We start from the raw sequence: 23,266 nt of genomic DNA, 5'->3' as shown, positions 1-23,266 counted from the left end.
CGCAATCAAATGGCATACCAAATAAGAATTTTATAATTTATTCCCGAAAATTTGCCTGAAAATTGGACATATTTCCTGCCACTCCTCTCGTTGAACTTGTTGCTACTGCTAGTTTTGCGAGTGCGTGAAATTCCTTGCCAAGTAGCGCATACATAAATTTATAAATTGGTGCTTCGGTGGATGTGTGTGGGAGTGTACACACATCAACGTATGCATCTGTGTGTGGAGATGATTTTAAAATGGCATATGCCAGCATTGACGTTTTGTCGTTGCGACCCACACAAAGTAAATGTACGCAGACGTATATCATGTAAATGTGTAAGTATGCAAAGGCATTATGTATGTATGTATGTGTATAGGTAAATTTTTATGTAAAACTTTGCCCTTTGCTCCACTTTGCCGCACCATTTACGTTTCATATTTACTATTATGCGCGTAAGTACTGATGTTATGGTGTTGTAATTGTTGTAATTATTATTGCGTGCTCGTCTGTTCTCTGGGTGGCTGTGCGTGCGTTGTTCCGCTTGTGCGTATGTGTGTGCCTGTGTATTTTACACAATTTGCATTTTAAGTGAGCTAATTAAAGTTTCTTTATTTTATTCTCACTCCTTCCCGCCTCTCTTTACCTTCGACATTCAATTGCCGATTTAATTGAATCAAATTCCTTTTTAATGAACAACGCATTTACGCATCTACAATCTGCGACAAACCGCTAAGACCTCAACATTTTCAGCAGCTTTGACTATTTTTTCTTTTGAATGTTTAACACAATTTTTTCAAAAGTATAGCTTATTGCCTAACAAAAAGGAAATAAATCCAAATTTAAAACTTTATACAAAAATTTAAAAAAAAAAAACCACAAATTTTTCATCACAATTCTGCAGTTTATTTTCTTAGCGTCTCTACGAAGAGTGCCTGGTACGCAGCTTTAGTTTAGCAAATTTAAGTACAATAAAGTAAAAGGTTGAGGTCTCGTTGCCGAATTTGCTGAACTTTTCTAATTTTTGTACAAAGTTGGAAATTTGGATTTATGTCTTTTCTCTCTTAAACAAAGGTCATAATTGGTCCAAGTGCTGCGGTGCTATCTTTTGTCGCGTTCTGTATGTATTATGTTTGTATGCATCAATGCTGGTATACGAGAGCTCAATCTACTGAATAGAACTTTTAATTTTCCATATGCATCACAGAACACTGGAAAAAGTTGATTATTTTCCTTTTAATTTTGCATTTTATAAGGAGTTTCTGTTTTCTTCATGAATATTTTTTATGAATACAGTTTTTTATATTTGAATTTCTTTTTTATCAACAGACCTAAGGACATGAAACCTTTTGCTTGCCTTCGGGCTGAATAAAATTAATTAGTTTTCAAATTTAATATGAAGCGAAAATCTTAGTTGAAATTTGACACTAATGAAAAATGCTGCGACATGTATGCTGCAATAGTGAAACCGAATTTAAGGAATGTGTTGTGGAGAGGTTTGAGGTTGAGACTATGACAGGGATAAAGGTAAAGGTTAAATTTAAATACTCAAAGTAAGACAAAGGTGAAAGTGCATATGCAGATAAGCAAAGAATAAAGATAAAGATAAAAATGAATTGAAGATGAAGATAAATATGAAGATAAAGGTGAAGATAAAGATGAAAATGCAGATGGAGATGAAGGTGAAGACGAAAATGTTGATGAAGCGCATTTCTTGGCCAATGAATCGTATGACTTCTGAGCCTTCCAAAAATATTTGTGTTCGAAATATTGAGGAAGGATCTTGTAGTACCCTCTTCAAATTTAAAATCGGGCAAGTGGTTATGGCTGGCGATTACAATTTGGGAAAAACTTCTGAGCGATAAGTTCGAGCCGCTATTGGTCACTTAAAAGAGAGAACCCATTAGTAAAACATCAGCAGTAACTTCACAGACCCAAAGTAATGGCTGGGTGTGTATTTTCAAGCTCAGTCTTGTCTCTTATCCGCATATGCCGAGCTTTTATTTTCTGCCAATAATGAGATACATTCTTCCTTAAGTACACACATATGGTTTCAGGCGTCGTGCTGACGCTCACGATCAGAGAGACTATGGCGCTACTACGTGATTTCTTCCCTAGTAAACTGATAAACCGTTTCGGGGAAATGTTCTGGCTACCATGACACAAAATCACACCTCTATAGAATTCTTTCCGTGGAGGTACCTCAAAAGTAAAGTCTATGAAACAAACTCAGCGACCATCTCAGCACTAAAAGAAAATATTGCCCGCGAGTTTTATGGTATCCCGACATTACTTCTCCGGCGAGTGGCACGGAGTACGGAAGCCAGATTTCAGGAGTGTAACCAACGACAAAAGCAGGCAAAAAAACCGTCCATTGCTCTGTGAAAATCATATTCTAAGGATCAAAATAAGAAACTTTGCCGAAAGAACCATACCTCTAAAACGAATTCTGATGTCCCCCAATTTGGATCGAACTTTTTAGTTTCTTTTCTCATGCAAAGGCCAAAAATGGTGATATTTTGAAATGATTGTATGGGGTACTCCCTAGGGGAGTTCCAGGGTGTGGGCCACTGGCATGGGTGGATCGGCTGTCCAAAGTTAGTGGGGGTCGGTCATACATTTGGACTCGATTGGAGGAGCACTCTAAATGGGTCAAAGTGGGATTTTTCGTTCGACCCAAATTGGGGGACATCAGAATTCGTTTTAGAGGTATGGTTCCTTCGGCAAAGTTTCTTATTTTGATCCCTAGAATACGATTTTCACAGAGCAATGAGCGATTTTTAAATCGACCCGCCCTAATGTATGTATATGGCATATTAGGACCATCTGGCCCATGCGAAGTGTTCTTAGAAAGGGCTCTGCCTTGAAACCTCTTCTTTCTTGCCATAATGTTGAGTGAGATTTATGAATAGGAATCACAAAAAAAACATAATTTTCAATGAAGATCTCTGAATTGGGGTATCACTGACACTCTTAATAATAACGTTTTTTCGTAGTTGTTTTCCAACAGAATGTTAAGAACAATTAAGGTTACAACAGTCCAACCGGATTTCCTAATAGGATCACATATAGTATAAGTAGGATCACATAAACCCCGATTATTTACTCTTTTCTGCTTAACTCCCAATTCGTAAGTAAAAAGCGAGATTACCCATGCAAAATTTCTCTCCCGAATTCCGAAATTATAAAATAATCTTGAATTATCAAGAAACGTTTTTCCGCAAAATCCTGTGCTTTTTTCGCTATCAGTAATTATTATGACGAATGTAAGGCAAACGTCAAAGTAAAAACTTAATTAAACAGACGCCGGCAAAGAAAATATGTTTGCCGACATAATTATAATCAAATTTCAATTAGATATTATTAATTAAGCATTCAAATGACAGAAAAAAGGCGCTTTGGCTTTTATTGCTTATTATAAAATGTAATATCGAGTTTAGACACACTCTACACTGCAATAGAAGTAAAAAGAAAGAAATATGGAAAAATGGTATAATAATAATATCGAGTTTCGCATGTGAATTGTTGCTGTAGTAGACGTCGTTTGCGGATTTCTTCCAACTGTCTATTACTAGCAGCAAATTGCGTAATTAACCCTACGTTGAGCACCCGGCTCTGGCAAGACTGGACGTAAATTTCAACTTTGGACGTGAATTTAACATATTTCTATTATAGGTAACGACTTAAGCCTGCAGGTATATTAGCTTCCTAAAATTTAATTTTCTATGGATTTATGGATATAACCTTTTAAAAAGGATTCTTAAACAGGACCAAAAGAAGGACCGACCCGGGTTAATAATAATCAAACAAACTAAAAACTCTAAAATATTCCACAAAACCAATTTATATAAAGTAAAACCTCTCGAAACAGCCGTGACAGCTGATTGCCAATTTTGCACCGGGCTGAATAATTTTTGTGATTTATTGGTAATCGGTGCATATGTGACGTACTTTTACAAACGAGCAAACAGGAGCTCATGAATAATAAGTTCGTAAGATATTCATCTCTGAAAGTTTAATTACTTGAAATAGCTTTTAATGCTGTAGGGCTCTGTGTGCAAGGCGTCTTCTTACATGTGTCGAGCCGAACAAAAACACACTATAACTTTTCGCCAAATTACGGCACACAGATCACAAGCTTGTCAAATATCATCCTATCAACGGCAATACAGTTTAAGCTATTTTTCATTGTTTTACCTATGTACAGCGCAAATATGGTATCCCTAAATTAAAAGCGCGCACTTTATATTCCAAATAGATAAATACAAAGCCTTCTACGAGTATTCAACTACTTCCACCCATTAGCATAGACATTCCGAAACATTGACGAAAATTAATTTGAGTTACAGAGTTTGGGAGATGCCAAAAATGATGAACACATAATGCGCTTAATTGGCTAATTTTGTTGGGAAACTTTGCACTAACATTTCATAACTCACATTCGCTTAATTAAGCTTGGGCAAATCGCTAACGCCTACTCCGCCCAAAGGCTCACTCATTTTCCATGAGTGCACGACGTAATGATGTAATAAATACTCCCTTTTTGGTAATTAAGTTGGGCAAACCCATCCGCATTCAACCGCAACCAAACGTAAAACTTTAAAGCTTAATTTTCTATAGACACAAACATTATGGAAAGTAAGTTTTTTTGTGCGTTTGGTTGTATTTTTTTTTGGTCAACAAAAACTATTTAAATGGATAACAAAGAGAAAGTGTGGCATAATAAGTAGGATACATGTAGAAATATAATTAAGTAAACATTTTAATCCGTTTTTAATGAAAAGTAAACACTGACGCTGGAAAGTATAGCAAATTCCTAAAGTTAATGTGAAATATTTGTGAGGTGAAGTTGGAGAAGTGATTTAAAAGGGATGACTGCAGAAAGGCGTTGAGGAGGATTGTATGCTTCAACAGTCTCAAAATGAATGAAATAGTGTGCTTTAGCAAAATATATGGTATGTGCTTATATGTATATTAAGAGGATAATAAACACTAAAAGAAGAGATTTATACCGGAATCTATTATTTATGCATTAATTAAAAAACCCTGAAGAAAAAAGCTCCAGCTGTGTCTGTATTATACGAGTATTACTGAATATTCTCTATTACTTAGAGGCTAACAATAAATTCATAAATCTCAATTTAGTATTACTTGTTCTGCATTTACTTAGTATTTAAGATGTTAAGAAATGGTGAATCACTTTCTCAAGTCGGGCTTAGTAATCAATGGTCCTTTGTTTCAAAAAGTCCGTGAACGTAGTTTGGAAACATTAGTAAAACAAACAACAAAAACATGTATCTGCAAGAGTAGTTAGGTAGGTGAAATGGTTGACGCGCCAGTCTGGCACTCCCCAAGGAGCACTGAAGCGCCGTTTTGATATCATTATGAGATCTTCAACAGCCTGGTATCTACAGCCAGCCAGAGCTGATGAAGATTGATGGGATTTAGGTTGGCGCACTGCCCCAAGCTGTCGAAGAAAGTAACACCCAGTGACTTTAATCGTCTAGCTGTCAAATCCGGACATTTACAGAAAAAGTACTCAATAATTTTCTTCTCTGAAAGTCCCCACAGCTTCTGCAAAGGGGGTTAAATGATAACCCTAGCATCGTCCATTGGCCGACAAACTCAACAACGAGTTTGGAAATTGAACGCCACGGAGTCCCCTGGACTTTCTGCATTCAGCGTCTATGGTGAAGGGGGCTAAAAGGTTTTCAAAATAGCATAAGAAGAAAGATAACTCCATCTGATCTGTGCTTTCCGGAGAAAGAAGTTCTGCGATTCACCTTTAACAACAGACTGGGAGATGCCGTTGACCGGGTAGATACCTCTGAGACTAATTCAGTCTACCCCTTCTTGGGAAGCTCATCAGCCACTTCATTTCCCGCTATCTTCCTATGTACTGGAATCAAAATTAGAGAAATGTTACCCTCGCATTCCTCTTTACAGGAGTTGACCAGTTCGGATCTGCACCATGGCGTCGTCAGAGCCTTTATAGCAGCATGACTATCGGAAAAAATGAAACCTACAAGAATAGATTTATTAAAATATATTTTGTTGTTGTTGTTGTTGAAGTGGTTGAGCATTTCTATTGAAAGAATTTTTATTAGCGATTAGCGACGTTGTACCACCACTGTTCTCGTGTGATATCCTGTTATTGTTGTTTTTGTTTGTTTTGATTGTTTTGTTTTAGTGGTTTTTGTATTTTTTTTAAGTCAGCCATTCGTGAGATTCCAAGCATAGCAGCAAACTTTGTATCTCTATATCTGAGATTTCATTAATTTGCTGTAAGAAAGGCTTACAAAAAGAGCGAACTCTTGCTCTCGCAAGACCTGGACATTGACATAAATAATGAAAAAGACTTTGTTTCACTACCTCCGCCTCTCAGCTTCTGCAGATGGGATTGAGAGTAAGGTTAGGAATGGCTGCATGATCCCCTTCCTTCCAGTGACCTGCAAGGATTGCTGTGATACGTGAGATGCTTGGTCGAGAGCATTCTAATAGGCGACGGGCCTGTTCTTCTTGTTGTAGTGAATGTAGTTGATTGCTTTCACCTTCTTTCGGCTAAAGCATAGTAGTGCGAGGCAGTGGATATATTTATTGTGTTGATTGGTGCAGAAACTGCCTCCGTCTCTGTTATGACTGGTGCCGAACCTTTTCTTGCTAGCTCATCTGTTATCTTATTACCCTCCATATTCCTATGCCCGGGAACCCATATCAGAGTAATTTCAAGCCAATGAGCAAGCAATTCTAGTGCCTCTCTGCTAATAGTTCTGTCTAGAACAAGGGCGCGTAGTCAGGAAGTCAATTCGATTTGGATAAGTAGAGCAGCTCCGAATAAAGGCCAGCTCCCACACCATAGTTCATCTTCGAATCATCATCATTAGTTCATCAATATCGGATCTACCTATTCCTTTTCCTCCATTCGGTTCTCGGTTGGAAATGTGCCATAAAATCTATCTTGAAGTTAAACTCGGGGATTGTGAATTCTGATTTGATTTTGAGCAGTGAGGATGCCTGTAGGAGGCTCTTACTGTTACTGTACCTGGTTTTCAAGCGTCATATGTCTCTGAGTATCACAGCCTTGCATGTAGCGATTGTTTTTATTTGTAAGTATAATGGTAGTAGATGCGTTAGTACGTTAACCGCTTCAGTAGGACTTGTGCTAAGCGTTGAGCGTGGTTCGATTGTATTTATTTTCTAGAGCGCATATATTTGTATTGGTTTTGTAGGGAAAATTTATATGGTTGAATACCCTATTTTTACCGAACATTCTCGTATACGTGTAAAGTGCTCTATTAGCTTTCGTCACCGTGTATTCTTCATGGGGCTTCCAGCTGAGTTTGGTATCTAGGATAACACCTAAGTAGTTTGCTTGTTGGGCTAGCGTAACACTAACGCCGTTTAATTTTGGGAGATTAAAGTTTGGTATTTTGGTTTTCTTAGTGAATAGCATCAGTTCAGTTTTATTCGGCTACGATACGATTTACCTACAGAACTAGACTCATACACAGAAAACAGAGATCATGTAATCTGTTGCCATTGAACCATTTGAAGTTCTCGATCGCTCTTTGTAGTCTTTTGTTTGCTTCAACAAACGTGCAATTATTGAAGTCTGAGATATCAATATCGAGCGCATCATTCGTAGAAGTAGTCGAATACATTTGCTCCAAGATGGCGAATTTTTTTACTTCATTAAGGACATAAAACTCAAATAAAATTTTACATTAAATAAAAATAATCTTTATTTTGCTATAAATACTGATAATATGTATTGTACATAATAACAAGGTGGCACAAGATTAATCATTTAATTTGTTATTTGAACAACTGTCTACTAAATAAAAAAAAAAAACGATTTTGAGTGAAGGAAATATTTATTTTGAATTTCATGCGTTTCATTTCTGGTATGGATTTTACTGCAGCTGTTTATCTCACAAGTGTCAAATATGATTGGCAGACGGATTTTGCGTCACCTTGCATAAATGTGAGATGAAAAGTGACTGTCAAAGTTATTCCCCAAAATTAATCGCGCAAAAAAGGCGAAATGATTAAATCAGGTAAAAGAACTGTGTACACCGCGTAAAAAGCGGGATTGCGGTTGTGTCTACAATAATAAAGTGGAACCATTTAATATCGCAATTTAGGTTTGAGAAAAGGTCAACTACAAGCATTTGCTTTCTCATCGATTTAAGAGAATGGTAGAAAAATTTATCGTGAGGGTTAAAACAGAGCAGCGGTTAGTTCACAAAAACAAAAAAACAACGAATAGCAACAATAAATTCAAACAGGAACCGAATTGTCAGTCACAGCAGGCTCTAAGGAAATGAAAAGTTGTGCCATTTATAATAGAAAAGTTTTCCAAGAAAATGTTACCAAAATCCACATACGCAAAGTTGTAAGTGGCGGCCAATGTGTGTGAGTATGCAAGCAGTTCAAAGCTGCGCTAAAACGCGAATGGAAAGTGTCAATGTCAAATCGACGCTAGAGCAAAGTGTGAGCAGACAGAGGCACTGAGTGAAAGACTGAGCTGGGCTCTGTGTATTACACTGTCTAACGGTTGTCAATAACCATTAAAGGGTTAACTCTGTGCTCTGTTTCAGTCGCTTCGGTCCCACCAACATTACGGCTTTAGACTTGACACGCTGATTGTCAAACTTGCGCAGGTTGAACTTTTTTTTTTCGAATGTCTCCGTTTACGTAGATATCCGCATATGCATACGAGTACACGCACTTAAGTGGCTAGAAACGCCAACATATGCGCGCTATTGTCTAGAGGTTTGACACTTTCACCACAGCGGCGTCAAGGCGGAAGTGGCGCTTCAACGCCCAACAAGCGAGCGTCGTGCCACTATACAAATGCCAGAGCAATTTTCCTTTATTAAGGAATTCACACCATGGCGCCTGCTTGACTGGTTGACTGATATTTGCCGTTGTTGTTGTTGTTGCTGTTGCTGGTTGCGCGGCGCATGTTACAACCGCTGTTGCCGCTGCTCCACAAAGAATAGGGACTTGTTAAAAATGGCAACAGTGTGACGGCTGTTGTTGACAACCAAATAAAGCTTAGCAACATGAATAAGTTGTTGTTGTCGCTAGGAAGTGGCGACATTGTCCAATGGCACGAGGTCATAAGTGTCACATGTGTGTCAAAACTTTGGACTTTCGTAATTGAAAATGTGACAAAGTTGAATAGCTCGGAATGCAATTTGAACCAACGCTAAAGAGTTGTTGAGGAATAAGTGAGGGGTGAAGTGAGAAGTGGATTTCTATTTTTTTTGGTACTCTTAGTAACTGACGCAGCGTTTATTGGATTCCATTATAAAGAGACAACGCTGCTGAAAAAAAGACAATGGAATGAAATGAATCTCGTTGATTGGTAAATTAAAGTTTCGTGGTTTACTAAATGGGTTTCGGAGAAAAATTTATAAATACGCAGATATGCAAGCTTCGGTGGAAGGACTTAAATTTTATATAGCATGAAACCCATTTGAAGATAATAAGTGACTAATTGAACGAAGATCAAAGTACTCCATATAGAAAAAAATAGTTTATATAAGTTATTTCTGCGTAAAACTCAAAATTTTATTTATTCCAGATTGCCCGATTTGGGTCAAATATGCGCCGTTTTGTTGCATAATTTGTTGTCATTTTTAAGGTAGCTTCACAATGCCTCTGAGTCTAGAAGTCTTGGTCCTTGTTGGCGAAAAATTCTGGCAATCGAGATTCACAACCTTGTCTTGATACCCATTTCTTATCACTCAGGAAGTTTTGCAATGAGACAAAAGGGTGTTAGTCGTTTGCTGCCAAGTCCGTAATATATGGTGGATGCACTTTAACTTTCCAACCAAGCACCCTTATTTCCATAGGCGTGAGTGGAATTGCGTTGTCCTGATGGAATACAAAACCTCTGCTGTTGGTCAATTCTGGCAGTCTCTGGTCAATCGCTAGCTTCAAATGGCACAGTTGTTGACAGTAGTGATCTGAGTTTAGTGTTTGGCCATACGGAAGTAACTCATAATAAATGATTCCTTCCAAGTCCCATCAAATACACAGCAGAACTTTCCTGGTCGTTAGTCCTGGTTTGGCCACCGTTTGAGCTGCTTCATCGCATTTTGACCGTCATAGTTTTCGCCCGATATTATTGTATGTGACGTCCCCAGTCACCATTCGTTTAAGAAGGGGGTCGATTTTATCGTATTTGGGTAAGGCTTCGCAAATGGAAATGCGATCGCTCATGTTTTTTGGTGTGACAACATCGAGCTTTCAATCCAGCTTTGCGCAAATGGTTTAGAATCCTTTTATGGGCGATCTGTAGATCCTGGGCGATGCTGCGACTTCTAACATGCAGGTCAATTTCGTTTGTGATTTTATCGACATTTTCTTTAACATAAAATAGCTCTTACAGTATCTGCACCGTACCAGGCTTCAAAGGCACGGGAAGGAGAAAACTTGCAAACTACCCAACACCTCTGGTCTAACCCGATAACTCCACCGAATTAAACCACATGATCTGGCAGGATGGCTGCTCACTTGACGGCCGTGCTAAATGCAGGGAGATTTGCCCCTGCTTTGGCTAGTATATCGTATTCTTCAATTCTCTTGTGCCCTGGAGCACAGTAGATGGTGGCTTGTTTCTCAGTTTCTAGCTCATCCGGCATTGTCGTACGTAGTGTGAGTTTGTTTAGATGCTGCTTGGCTGGCAATGAAGAAGTTTATTTGAGAGTTCGGAGGAATGTTCTCGATGGCTAAATGTGTTGCTTTCGTTGCAGCGTAGATCTCAGCTTAGCACCATCTAGGAAGTATTCACTACTGACTAACCTAGGCGTCACTTTTGAAAGACCCTTTATAAGTACCAGTTTGCATTTGTATTTGTAAGCGAAACATAAAATGGTAAACTCAATAAATTAAATGAAGAACACGCTCAGTGTCGACATGGCGCATAAATATTTAATTTATTTGTGCGAAATTCTCAAAAACTTGTTTTGACACTTCCTACAAAAATCTTCTTCAGCCATATGAGATACCTACACACACGTCTGTACGTACGCACACACAACTACATAAGATGGCGTAGGATGCCATTGCGTATAAGTGTTAATTTATGCAGAATGTCTAACCTTTTGTAAGTAAACACTCAGCGGCAGATAACCAATTCAGGGAGCGCAAACGCACTCCATAGTTTCATATATTCATATATTAGAACCTGCCTGTATTTGTAGGCATTGAACCCTGTGCGCATTTGACGCCCATAAATCCATCAGGCGTGAAAATCCCAATTGAAAAATTGAATACAAAAAACTGTAAAGACAGGAATGCATGGAAGGGGAAGCAAAATAGTGAAAGCAGCGCTTGTAAAAAAGGCAGCTGTGCGAGATCAAGCGAAGAAGAAAGTCAGCCATGAGAGCATATGCGAATGATTTTTTCATACACGAGTATAATTGTGTGTACATGCATGCATACTAATAGGCGGCTGGACGTCTTTTTTTTCCTCACAGTGGAATGGAAGCGAAAACTTTTCAAATTTTCTAATCGAAACAAATTGAATTACATGTCGTCGTTGGCTGTGTTGGTTGACTGCACACATATACATATACACACACATCTACATGAAAAGCCTATAGGTGTGGACAATCTTTATATAGGCTATGTATGTGTGCATGTGCTTACAGCATCCTAATTCCTGTTATTTTTTATATTGAATGGCGGGTGACAGCTGTGGCTGTCTGTTTGCCTGACTGCTTCACTGCTTGGCTGCCTAACTGCTTGCATACGGAAACTTTGTCGCCTCTACGAAGTTGAAACTTTCACACGGCAAAATGCAAACAAGTACGCTCACATTCAATTGGCAGCAGAGAGAAGGCGGCAGTTGCGGGTGTAAGCCAATAAGTAGCATTGAAGCGTGTAAAAAGGACATTCAGCCTGAGAAGGCGCGGTAGACACGCTGAAGCAAGATATCGTGCGATGGAAAAAAAATTAATGGTTGAAGTCAGATGGAAAAAAGTTGAAATGAAACAAATTGCAGGAAATGACTGAAAAAATAGTGAGAAAAAAATCAGTAGAAAGTGAAGAAAAAAGGCGGCCCATGCGGAAATAAGCTGTATAGTAGTGTAAAGTGTGTAGGTGTATGTTGGATATGTCTGTCAATAGAATGTGGATTGGTTGAAAAGAGCATTGAGAGGCATTGGGCTGGCGCATTTGACAAATAACGCCTGTGTGAGTGCCAATATCCTTTGACATGGCCGGTGTGCCACTGCTGCAAACAGAAATGATTAAGCGCAAGCACGCAAACGCGCGCACATACCACACATATATGTTTGGAGATGAGGGCGGGTCAATTCGTTCTTAAAAAATATAGCAGACTTTGCTTCGGCGAAGTATCTACTAGCAATTCTGAACTAAGAAATCCAAAAAGGTCGGAAAGAAAAGCCTATGTAGCTCTAAAATTGAATTCGAGTGGGAGGAAGAAAAAAACTCTTGTAGCTCTAAAATAAAGTTTGAGCATCTTATCTTTTAATTTTAGTTATATTATTATTCCCCCAAAGAATTTTTTTTTATTTTATTAAATTATGTTATATTTATTAATTTTTTTTTAATTTAGAATAAAATGTATGTACATATGTAATTTCAGGGTGCAATAAATTAAAATTTTCATGCTAGTTTTCTCAAAATACTCTCCGTTAGAGGGCGTAAAATTGAAAAGTTGACTCAATTTGACTATTTTTAAAAGAAGAAAAACGATTTTCACTACTTTTAAATAATAAAAAAATATATTTATTGCAATTATCTAATTTTAAATCATTCAAAAAATGTTTAAAAGCGACCGAACACAGTTTTGAATATCAAAAATTAAAAAAAAAAAATTTTTGTCCAAAGTTTGGTCCTTTAAAAAAGGTCTAAAAAATATTAAAAAACTTAACTTAAAACTTTTGATAATAAAAACGCTGTAGTAGTAAAATATTGCATAACAAATTCTCAAAACTCATTATGATTCACTCTATTTTTCACGATAATACTGTGTGACAAAAAAAATTTAAATTTTTTTAATGCACTTTTACGCCATTTAAATGATGCATTGGAAAAATTGAAAACAATTAGGGCACGAACCTCACCTTGCACGTTGGCACCACAGGCGGATAAGATTAGATTTGATGAGCGGTTGGACAAGTCAAAGCACTCAGACCACTGTACTACACCCTAATAGATTAAAGTAGAAAGAATAGAGAGACAGGTTAGATATAAAATGGATACCATGGATACGGAGAAATTGGTGTGAGGTCACTCTTTCGCAACATTTTTTGGACTCATTGATGAATCTTAAGAAATCCGGAAGAGGATGAATATCAGTACATCGCAACCCAACATCTTAAGTTTCATTCTAGAAAACACCAGACAGCTACAGTGAAAATGCTCTGCACACTCTTCATTATCAAGGCCAGATAATCATATTGAGTCGCGACTGATTCCCATGGTAGTCAGATGCTGGCCACAGGTATTGTGACCTCTGATTGCACCCACCAGTACTTTCAGATTTTCCTACTATATTTTAGGAAAAATGTCGCTAGTTTCCTGTTTCGTTCTTTCACAAAGCACTTTTTTTCAGAGGAGGTTAAAATCGAAAATGGCAAAAACATCATCAAGGGTACCGTCACACCAGTGGTATGCAGGGCATGCTCCCACTAACCCTACAACAGTCCTCCCCTCTCGCCTGAGACTGCTAAATTCATTTCATTTTCTTTTAGACACATCAGGTATCTGCGTTCAGGTTCCTCTCCTATTTGCGCATTGGCGTTATACGCTATCGATAGCCTCCATTACTTTATGACCAATGGGGCAGTGGAAAGTTGCAATATCGCTGTTCGATATCGACTTGTCGTCTGTTTGGGCTCGTCTTGAGGCTTTATCTCACGCGTTTGTGCTTGACGTCTGTTCGTGAATACAGTCACCCTCACAGGAGATCTGTTTCAAAATGGCTTCTTTGCGTGACGCATCTGTTGGGTGTTCTATAGCGGTCGCATTCGCTTTGCTTTTGCTTTGAGTTTTCATTCTAAGTTTCGGAGTTTTATAACTATCCTTGCTGCAAACATTTTTACTGCTGCCTATTTCTCTTTCAAGTTCAGCATTTGCGTTACAAGGTTGTCTGGAGTGGGGACGACATCGAGGACATTTGCGAGCTCGAGGCGCTTTTCGTCATATCTGCCTGAGTGAAAAGTCACAAAGCACTTGGCTATTCTGCAGGAGTCAGACTGAAACCAACGTCTTTTATGGATAGGCCTCGTGAAGTCGTCAATCCATAGTTGAATCGATGAAGAATTGACACCTAGAAAGGGTTCAGGGCCTAGTGGTATGCTTGCTAAGCCTTCATTAGCCAGTTTGCCGGCCAACTCGGTACCTGCAATACCACAATGTCCAGGTACCCACATAAGACAAACTTCGTTGTGTTGTGTAACACTGCTCAGTTTTGTCTTACATTCACCGACTAATTTCGAAGAGCGGCCTGGGTTAACAAAGACTCTCAGTGCAGCTTGCCTGTGCCACCACAAATTCCAATATTACTAACCCATGCAAGATGACATAGACTTCGGTTAAGAATATTGTAACCATCTGTCCTATAGAACTTAGTGTCTTCGTCTAAGAACCATCCAGATCCGCTACAATCACTGGTTTTGGATCCGTTGCTGTAGAAAGGGTGCTAAAATCCCGTTACTAGGTTATCTAGACTTAAGCATTGATCTCTATCGGAATTAAAGCATCATTCTTCCTACTGAAGCTAACAAGCCCTCGATTTGCCGCTGACATCCAAAACAGTACTCAGCGCTCCGACAACTGGTGGTAGATCTAACAGTACCCAGTGTTTTCCTCGTTTCCCCAGACACCGTTTAACTTGAGCCTGTACGCCGCTTTCATCGTTTCCTTTGGAATTTGAAGATTTAGAAGTTGCGAGTTCGGGATGGCATTAAGAGCAACGCCAGATTTGTTACTCATATCACACACTTCTCTGTAGCCTGGTTAGGGATTTGCTCTGGAATGAACCGTAGTAGCCTTCCACCAGACTACAGAGGCGCATGATTACAATGGGTCTTTTCAGGGCGATGTGCAACCAGTGTAATACCGCGGGTCTTACACGTGATGTTTTGCCAAAGGTTCTCTTACACTGCCAGAAACTTTTAGTGCTCGAGAGACCTTCAGTTCGACGTGCGTATTCCAGGTTTTCTTACTATTTAGGATTAATCCTAAGTATTTTATCTTAGAAGACAATTGCAGTGTCACTCCTTTCAATGTGGGTACTAACAGGTCTTCCATATTGCGTTTCCTAAAACTACAGGTCGTAAGTAATGCTATGCTCTCTAGCGGAGCAGAAAGCTTCTTTGAAAAAAATGTACCACCAAAAAAACAAAAACAATTTATTGGAGAATAATAAGTACAATTAAAATTAAGGAAGCTCTATATCCATGGACTTCTTTGAACAAACTTGCGATTATAATACTTTACTCTTCGAAACAAAGTAAAGAAAAATATAACCTGTCCTAATCCCGTGGAATAGGGCCTGGCAAACTTAAAAGCACAACAGATTAGGCATTGAAGAATAGAAAAGAGGTAGCTGCAAAAAAAAAATGCCAATCCTTCATAAATAAAAACTTATATATGTATCTGTATGCATATAAACATACATACATACTAATACACATACATACATATTAACAATCAAGTATACGCACACCCAAGCATGTATACCTACTTATAACTTTACGCTTCGTCGCATATGAAAATCATGCAAGCGACATAGTGGATACGTAACAATAGCAACAACCCACTACAACTCCGTGGACGCTAAGCACACACACCCATAACCAGCCAACGTCTGCCGTCTGCACCTGTTACTCATTCATTATCGTCATCTTCGCTGCCGCTGCCGCTAAAGCAGTCAAGCAAGGCAAGCAGCATACCACGCACTCGTTCATACATGTGAGCACTTATACATACACACTATGCGCATACATACATCTATCATTATATGTTACGACGACCTGTTACAAAGTGGTTTGCCAACACCTTCATACTCGAATGCGAATGAGTTCCAATCGTTTTGGCATCAATAACTAGGATGATTGCAGTTCAAGGTGAGGTGAATTCTTTACTTCCCCATTTTAGCAACATTTCACCACCACACAATGTCAATCTTAGCTCTCAAATTGAAAGTCGACTTTGTGTGGGCTGAGATGGAGAGAATATGTGTGTGCGTGTGTGTGGATTACGCGAAAGTGGAACACTACTTATAGAATTGTGGAGCTGTATGTTAGATGTGTAGTTATGTATTGTAGTTGAAAAGTATGTTGGCAACTTGAGATGGAATAGAGAAATGGGTTGCGCTAGGTTAAGGTAATATAAAGACTTTATTGTGAATAAATTGATTTTAGTGGGAAGTGAAAGTGTAGGTAATATTCATTTTTAGAAATTCTCCATAATGAAATATTGCAAAACTAATTTTTTTCCAGATTGTATTGAATCGATAAATAACTATCACTAAATTGCATTACCACTATTTTTTTAAGCATACTCCATCCATCAATACTAATATTTCCGCATACTGCATACTCCATCCATCAGTACTAATATTTCCGGATTGAACTAAAACAAGCCATCAAGTACTCCAAAGACGATAGAGCCACAGGGCCAGACGAAATACCTGCCGAAATTCTAATACTAATAGATGGAAATAGTCTCTATCTACTTGTGGAAGATTGCAATCTGCTTGTGGATGTTTGTTAAAATCTGTTTTTATAACTTTGCCAAAAAGACCTCAAGCTTAAAAATGCTATGAGTAACGCTTGCTCAGCTTAAGTCGAATAAATGGCAAGTACGACGAAGCCATCGGAGACTCCCAATTCGCCTTTAGAAATGGATTGGGAACACGCGAAGCTCTGTGCTCATGTTCTCATTCAAAATTGCCAAGTTGTGTAAAAAAAAGTTTTTATTTCCTTTATATTAGATTATGAGAAAGCCTTTGATACAGTGCAACTTGGCAAGCTGTTTAATATATTACCATCACTTGACAACAAGGAAAAGGTGTTGCGCTGTATAAGAAATCTATATTCCAGAGGTTGGAATAAATAGCGAAAATACAAACGAAATTGAAATGAAAGTGGCATTGAATACGAATGTTTTAATTTCAGGAACGTGAATATATTCAAGTTTTATACGAAGAGATTGAGAATCTGTTTGGTACTACAGTGAGGTCGTGCACTGAATATTTATTCAATGATCATTTTGAAAATTTAATAGTGTCATAATGTGAATAGAACCTCTCGGGTTGTGAATGGTTAACTTATTGACAGTTATTCGGATGGTTACAAGAGGAGAGTTGAATTATGTTTTATATGCACTGGTGCTTAGATAATTAGGCCACATAATTTTTTTGCGATATTCGCAATATTTTTCCTACCAATTTTTGTTTTTAGTTTTTATAAAAAATATACTTCAGTGCAACATATTAGGAAGCCTTTTATATAGAAGGATATGTGGAATGCAAAAACAACAAAAAGGTAATAATAATTGAATTGTCCAAACTCCACGCGATGTTTGAGCGGTTTGAAGTTTATACTTTACTATCAAAGGTGGCGCAAAATTAATCATCCTATCGAAAGATTTATAATTTTTGCAAACGGTCATGGCGCAAAATAAATCAGCCTATCGAAAGATTTATAATTTTTGCAAATGGTCATATGTCAATCATTTTGGTAAGCAATGCAGTGCGTAAGGGTCAATACCAAGATTTTCTATCATTGAAATTTTGTTTATTTAGTAAAAAAGTTATTCAACAAAAAATTAGATGATTACTTTAGCTTGACGATTTTTTTATTTGTTTTTTTTTTTTTTTATTTTTGTACGGTAAATATACGACTTTAATATCTCGATTTAGTTAACCAATAACCTTTGCCCATAGCTCATAGTGCGCAAGTGCGTTCGAGTATACAAATCTGGTTGAACATTTTCTACCCCATTTCTAACGTCATGCTCTCTTTTATTCATCTTCTTTGTTTCCACGAAAGTTTCATTTTTACTTTTCTCTTCCACGTAGTTATTTTCCGGCTTCATTTTGTCAATATGCCCCACAAGCCATCATTTTACTGTCTTTTTGTCACTCCTTATGACTTAATAACTGGCATTTATCTGTACCACGCGCGCGACGCGTACTCGCCCACGTGCATAATTGCTTACTATTCTCACTGCCAATTCCTCATTATTTTCCTTTCTCTGCGCTAATATAAATCGCATCAAGCAGATGATTAAATTTGCGCCACCTGCTACTATAAAATTGCACTCCCAGAAGTTCTCTAGAAATTTTAAATAGAAAGAATTTGTATAATTATTTTTTGCAATTTATTAAAATTTTTGAATTTCATACAATGTTTGGAACTTTGATTTATGAGATTTTTCTTTATATATTAATCATATTTATAGATGGATAGATTCTTTCCTTTATAATGGAAACTAGCTGACCCGACGAACTTTGTTCTGCCCTAGAGGCAATAAAAAAACAGATTTTTGATTTTATTAAGTTACTTTTCTATTAATCAAGTATTTCAATGGAGCTTTAATAGATTGCACTCTTCAGTTAAGCACCTTGCGATACACGACATTTCTTATTGTATTATTAGGTGCAAGAACAAAAAACGCAGATGGTTTTCCGACCCGTGAACATGCCACATATGATTGACCATGTGAGAAACATTGATTTTCTGGATTCAAGGATTGGCCTTGTGATTTGTTAATGGTCTTGGCGAATGCAAGACGGATCGCAAATTGAAGTCTTTTAAACTCAAGCAAAAGATCGGTTGGGATCCTCGGAATGAGAACTTTTTAGCCGCTAAAATTGCTCGCTCACTCAACCATTCATTATTTTTGTAGTTATTAATGATGTTTGGCAATACTTTATTAATAAGTTCGTCTTTCGATGAGACAAGTTACAGAAATTCTGAGGAAATAAAATCAATCCGCTCGATTCGTCGACAGGTACTCGACCATTACCGATAGTCAGTAATTGCTCAGAGAAATCTTCAGTAGATGTATCATTGAGTAATGCAACTCTCATGATTGTTGTCAGCTGAAGTTTCTTCACATAGCGCCATAGATTCGATGATTTGAGGCAAGCGCTTATTTCGTCAACAGCCGTTTATCTTGGAATTACTGGCAGTGTTTGGCGGAAGACAGTAAAATCATTGCGCCTCCAAAACATCTCGAGTCATTGCGTATATCTTTCAATGTTCGGTTAAGTGCTTCTAATGCACGTTTATGCGCCATTGTGCATTCGTCCCAGATGATGATTTTCGATGCTGATAAAACTTTGCCCATTGCTGAGTTTTTTGAAATATTACATGTTGGTTCTTCCATTATTTGATGATTTAACGGCAATTTTAATGCTGAATGAGCCGTACGGCATCCTTCTAACAATGTGGCTGCTATTCCAGAATAAGCAACTGCAAGCGCAATGTTGGATTTCGCACGAACAGTGGTTAAAATTACTGACATGAGGAATGCCTTAACAATTCCACCAGGGGTATCAAGGAAATATAAACCACCATTTCCATCATCAATTGCTTTCATTAATGTATCATAAACTTCTTTTTGTTGGCGATTCAACAGAGTGGTACATTCGTTTGAACTACTAAATCTACTTGTTCTCTGTTATTCGGTCGACGATTTCGCATTGCCAACCGAGCCGTTTCACCGTTTCACGGGCTGCCTCGCTTTGCTCTTATGATTGAGAAGCACGAAGTCGAGCCATACTAACGCGGCGCTCTTCACGGGCAATTCCTTGTGATTCTTCAGTCGTTTCATTCGCAATGTTTTGTATCCTTCTTGCATTACGGCTTTGTCGGGAAAGATTCGATCGTCGTGGTCGCGGCATTGATAATGACTTAACCATAGACAAAATTACGTTTAGCTGTCATTTGCGTTTTGTTATACCACATTTTATAGTGACTTCACGGACACGCGTTCGAATGGGATAAAAAGTATCTTATGCCCGTCTCCTGGTCCTAAGCTACCTCTCCACCAATTTTCACATCGGTTCAGCCGTTCCCGAGTTATAAAGACTTTGTATCAAGAAATAAACGAAATTATCCAAATGGTCACCTAAATATTGCGAATATTGCAAAAAGGGGAATAACTTAATTATGTGAGAACAAGTGAATATCTTGATTTGGTGTGATTTTCCCATTTTTTCCATTACCAAAGCGTCTCTGAAGATTTAAATTATTATTTTGTGAAGCTCACGAATGAGTAACACTTCAAAATTACTAAGCATTGCTACTCAAAGTTCTAAAGCGGATATCGTAACTTCATAATCGTCCCACCAGGTAGGTAGTGCGTGCTTTATTTTATGTATTCACTGTTGAATGCTTCTGTACTAGTGAGGAAATGTGCTGCACAAGGTAATGAATATGGCGCAGATGAAAGAGTTTCAGTTAAAAGTTAGTGAAATTACGGATGAAAAAGTTCGCTTTGTTCCGCATTTTTGCATAAGGATCATAGCCAGTGCTTTTACAAGACCTTCTATTATTTCTCTAGAAGCATATCTATGTATAGAGACGTTTGGCCCGAATTCTTTCGACACACATTTTGTACTTTTATTTATTTATTTTTTTCCTTATTCATTCCTCTCAGGAGCATAGGGCTTCGGCAAGACTCTTCCATCGTACACGGTTGTGTGCTGTTGGTTTTGCACCGCCCCATGAGATGTCTGCATCTGCTAGTTCGTGCAACATCGACCTTCTCCAAGTGTTTTTTGGTCGACCGCGACCTCTGCTCCTTTGCGGGTTCCAGTCCAGTGGCATTCTCGCGATTCTATCTGGTGGTTTTCTCAACGTGCGACCCCGTGCCACTTTCTGCGTTTGATTTGCCTAAGAATGGGTTCCTCGTTCGGTAATCTCCACAGTACATCGTTACTGATGGTGTTTGGCCAAAATATTCTGTAAATATTGCGGAGACATTTGTTGGCGAAAGATTGTAGCCTCTGTGTGATGGCGTTAGAGACCAGCCGTGTTTCGCTTCCGTATAACAATACGGACTTCACGCATGAGCCGAATATTCATAGTTTAGTGGGCCTGGAGATTTGCAAGCTCCCCCATACTCTATGCATTCGCCCGAATGCCGCCCTTGCTTTGTTTAGCCTGCAGTTGACATTTTCACCTGCTCCACCATCTGCCGTGATGATGCAGATTAAAGCCTTTATAACCCCGTTTTATATGCCTTTCCTCTATGTTCTTCAAAGCGAAATTGGTTTATAAATCATTTACTTTTCAACCTCAGTTATTTACTTTTGCTTTTCATAAAATCGTAAAAAAAATATTTAGTTGATCTTTTCTCCTACGAAATAAAGTATACGCCGTGGATACTACCCATAAAAAATCCATATTGGCTTGCTGAAGAGCTCACAAAATAAGAAAAACTTTTTTAATAGCGGGATATATTTAAATCCAGTTTTCTTCGTTTGATATTCATAGTAATATCACATAGTGCCCATAAGTATTTAAAGTTATGTATTCAAAATTTAGTATTTTTAAACCTCAAAGTAGCTCAAAAAATTAAATTGGGAGGGAAATGAAAAACTGAGTATGCAGCGTTCCTATACAAAGTCTATAGTTTCACGTATGAAAATTTTTCCGGCTTAACAAAAACAGAAAACCAAAAAGAAGAAAAGGTAGCAAAATTAAAAATTGAAGATTGAAAACTTACTCATCTACAACAATGAAGAAAATATGACCTGGAAGAGCTTAGCTTATGGAGAACTACTAAACGTAAACGGTTAAAAGGAATTGAGTGTAAGGAATAAACTGAGTGTGTCGCTGCAAAAAGGAATGCGAGAATAAAGGTGGTAAAAATGGTGGTAAAGTCAAAAGCACGAACTGAAAGCCAAGTGACTATGCTGACGCATAATTTTCAAACCCTTCCGCCACGCCATACCCTAAGCTTGACTGTTTACTAGTACACATACAAACATACATACGAACTTATGAGCGCAGTACTTACTAACTATAAGTGGCGGATTGTTGGTTGGGGGGATGTGCCAATAATACGCGTTTAAGCCAAGTGCTTTCGACGGGGAAAAGGTGAACAATTAAGTGGCTGGAAACGCTTGAAAGGATGTATATTGAAGCAGAAGAAGGAAGATAATGAGGAATTGGCAATCAGAATAGTAAGCAATTATGCACGTGGACGAGTACGCGTTGCGCGGGTGGTACAGATAAATGAGTAGCTACTTAGCGTTAAGGAGTTAATGGGCGATGCCAGTTAATAAGTCATAAGAAGTGAGAGAAAGACAGTATAATGATGGCTTGTGGAACATATTGACAAAGTGAAGCCGGAAAATGACTACGTGGTTAAGAAAAAGAAGAAGAAGAAAGTATAAGAAAAAGGCGCGAAAGGTAAAGTTTTCTAGAATATGGAGGCGGAAAGTAAAAATGAAACTCTCGCGGAAACAGAAAAACTGAATAAGAGAAATGAGGCAGAAAATGTTCAACCAGATTTACATACTCGAACGCACAAGGGCATTAGAGGTTGTAGTTAAAAGTTATTGTTTATTGGTTAACTGCATCGAGATAGTCATAGACGTACATAAATTGAAAATATGATATTATCAGGGTATTTAGAATGGTGAAAAAAATCATTTTTGCTATGTAGAGGGCGCAAAATGAATCACCAATTACTTTTTGAATAACTAAAAAAAAAAAAACCATTTTGAGTGACGGAGATTTTTATTTTGAGTCTTTTTCCTTTTTTCTTTTCATTGGTTGTCTGTTTGTATACTGCAGCTGGCTAGTTCGCAAGTGTCAAATATTATTGACGTATGATGCCATTTGCAAAAATTATAACTATTCCGATAGTGTGATTAATTTTGCGCCACCTTGTATGGCTTTCCGTAAGTTATTCGTGTGAAAATTGAGTATCTCAATGAAACTCCGTTGCCCTACAATTCTTAATAAGTGGTGATCAATTTAGGGGTATCCAAAACTCCAAAGGAATCACACGATCTTGGTGGCCAATCCACTGGTCCTAAACAACGAGGCGAGATATAAATTGCTCAGCGAAACGACGACGCACCTAATCCTTTGTTTTACGTGCCGTGTGGCAAGTAGCGCCGTCCGTCGCCTTGTGGGAACCAAATGTTGTGGAGACCACGGGCTTCAATTTCCCGCATTAAACGGCTGCTCTTGAAAGACTTCGGGTTGCTCTTCACCCCAAATACGGCAAATTTTGCTTATTGACGTAGCCATTCAGCCAAAAATGCTG

At 38.1% G+C, this 23,266-nt stretch overlaps 1 protein-coding gene across 1 annotated transcript in view; it reads left to right on the top strand.

The window, feature by feature from the left end:
- LOC129253438 (uncharacterized) overlaps positions 1 to 1,721 on the top strand; it is a 179,811-nt gene extending 178,090 nt beyond the window's left edge. The window contains exon 3 of the mRNA XM_054891812.1: positions 1,603 to 1,721. Within this exon, the coding sequence (XP_054747787.1) occupies positions 1,603 to 1,721 (119 nt within the window). The remainder of the gene's footprint in view (positions 1 to 1,602) is intronic.
- The last annotated feature ends 21,545 nt before the right edge of the window (positions 1,722 to 23,266 follow it).

Source organism: Anastrepha obliqua, chromosome 1 (genome assembly GCF_027943255.1).
Source record: "Anastrepha obliqua isolate idAnaObli1 chromosome 1, idAnaObli1_1.0, whole genome shotgun sequence".
Classification (NCBI taxonomy): domain Eukaryota; kingdom Metazoa; phylum Arthropoda; class Insecta; order Diptera; family Tephritidae; genus Anastrepha; species Anastrepha obliqua.
This window is presented reverse-complemented; position numbering and strand designations above follow the sequence as displayed.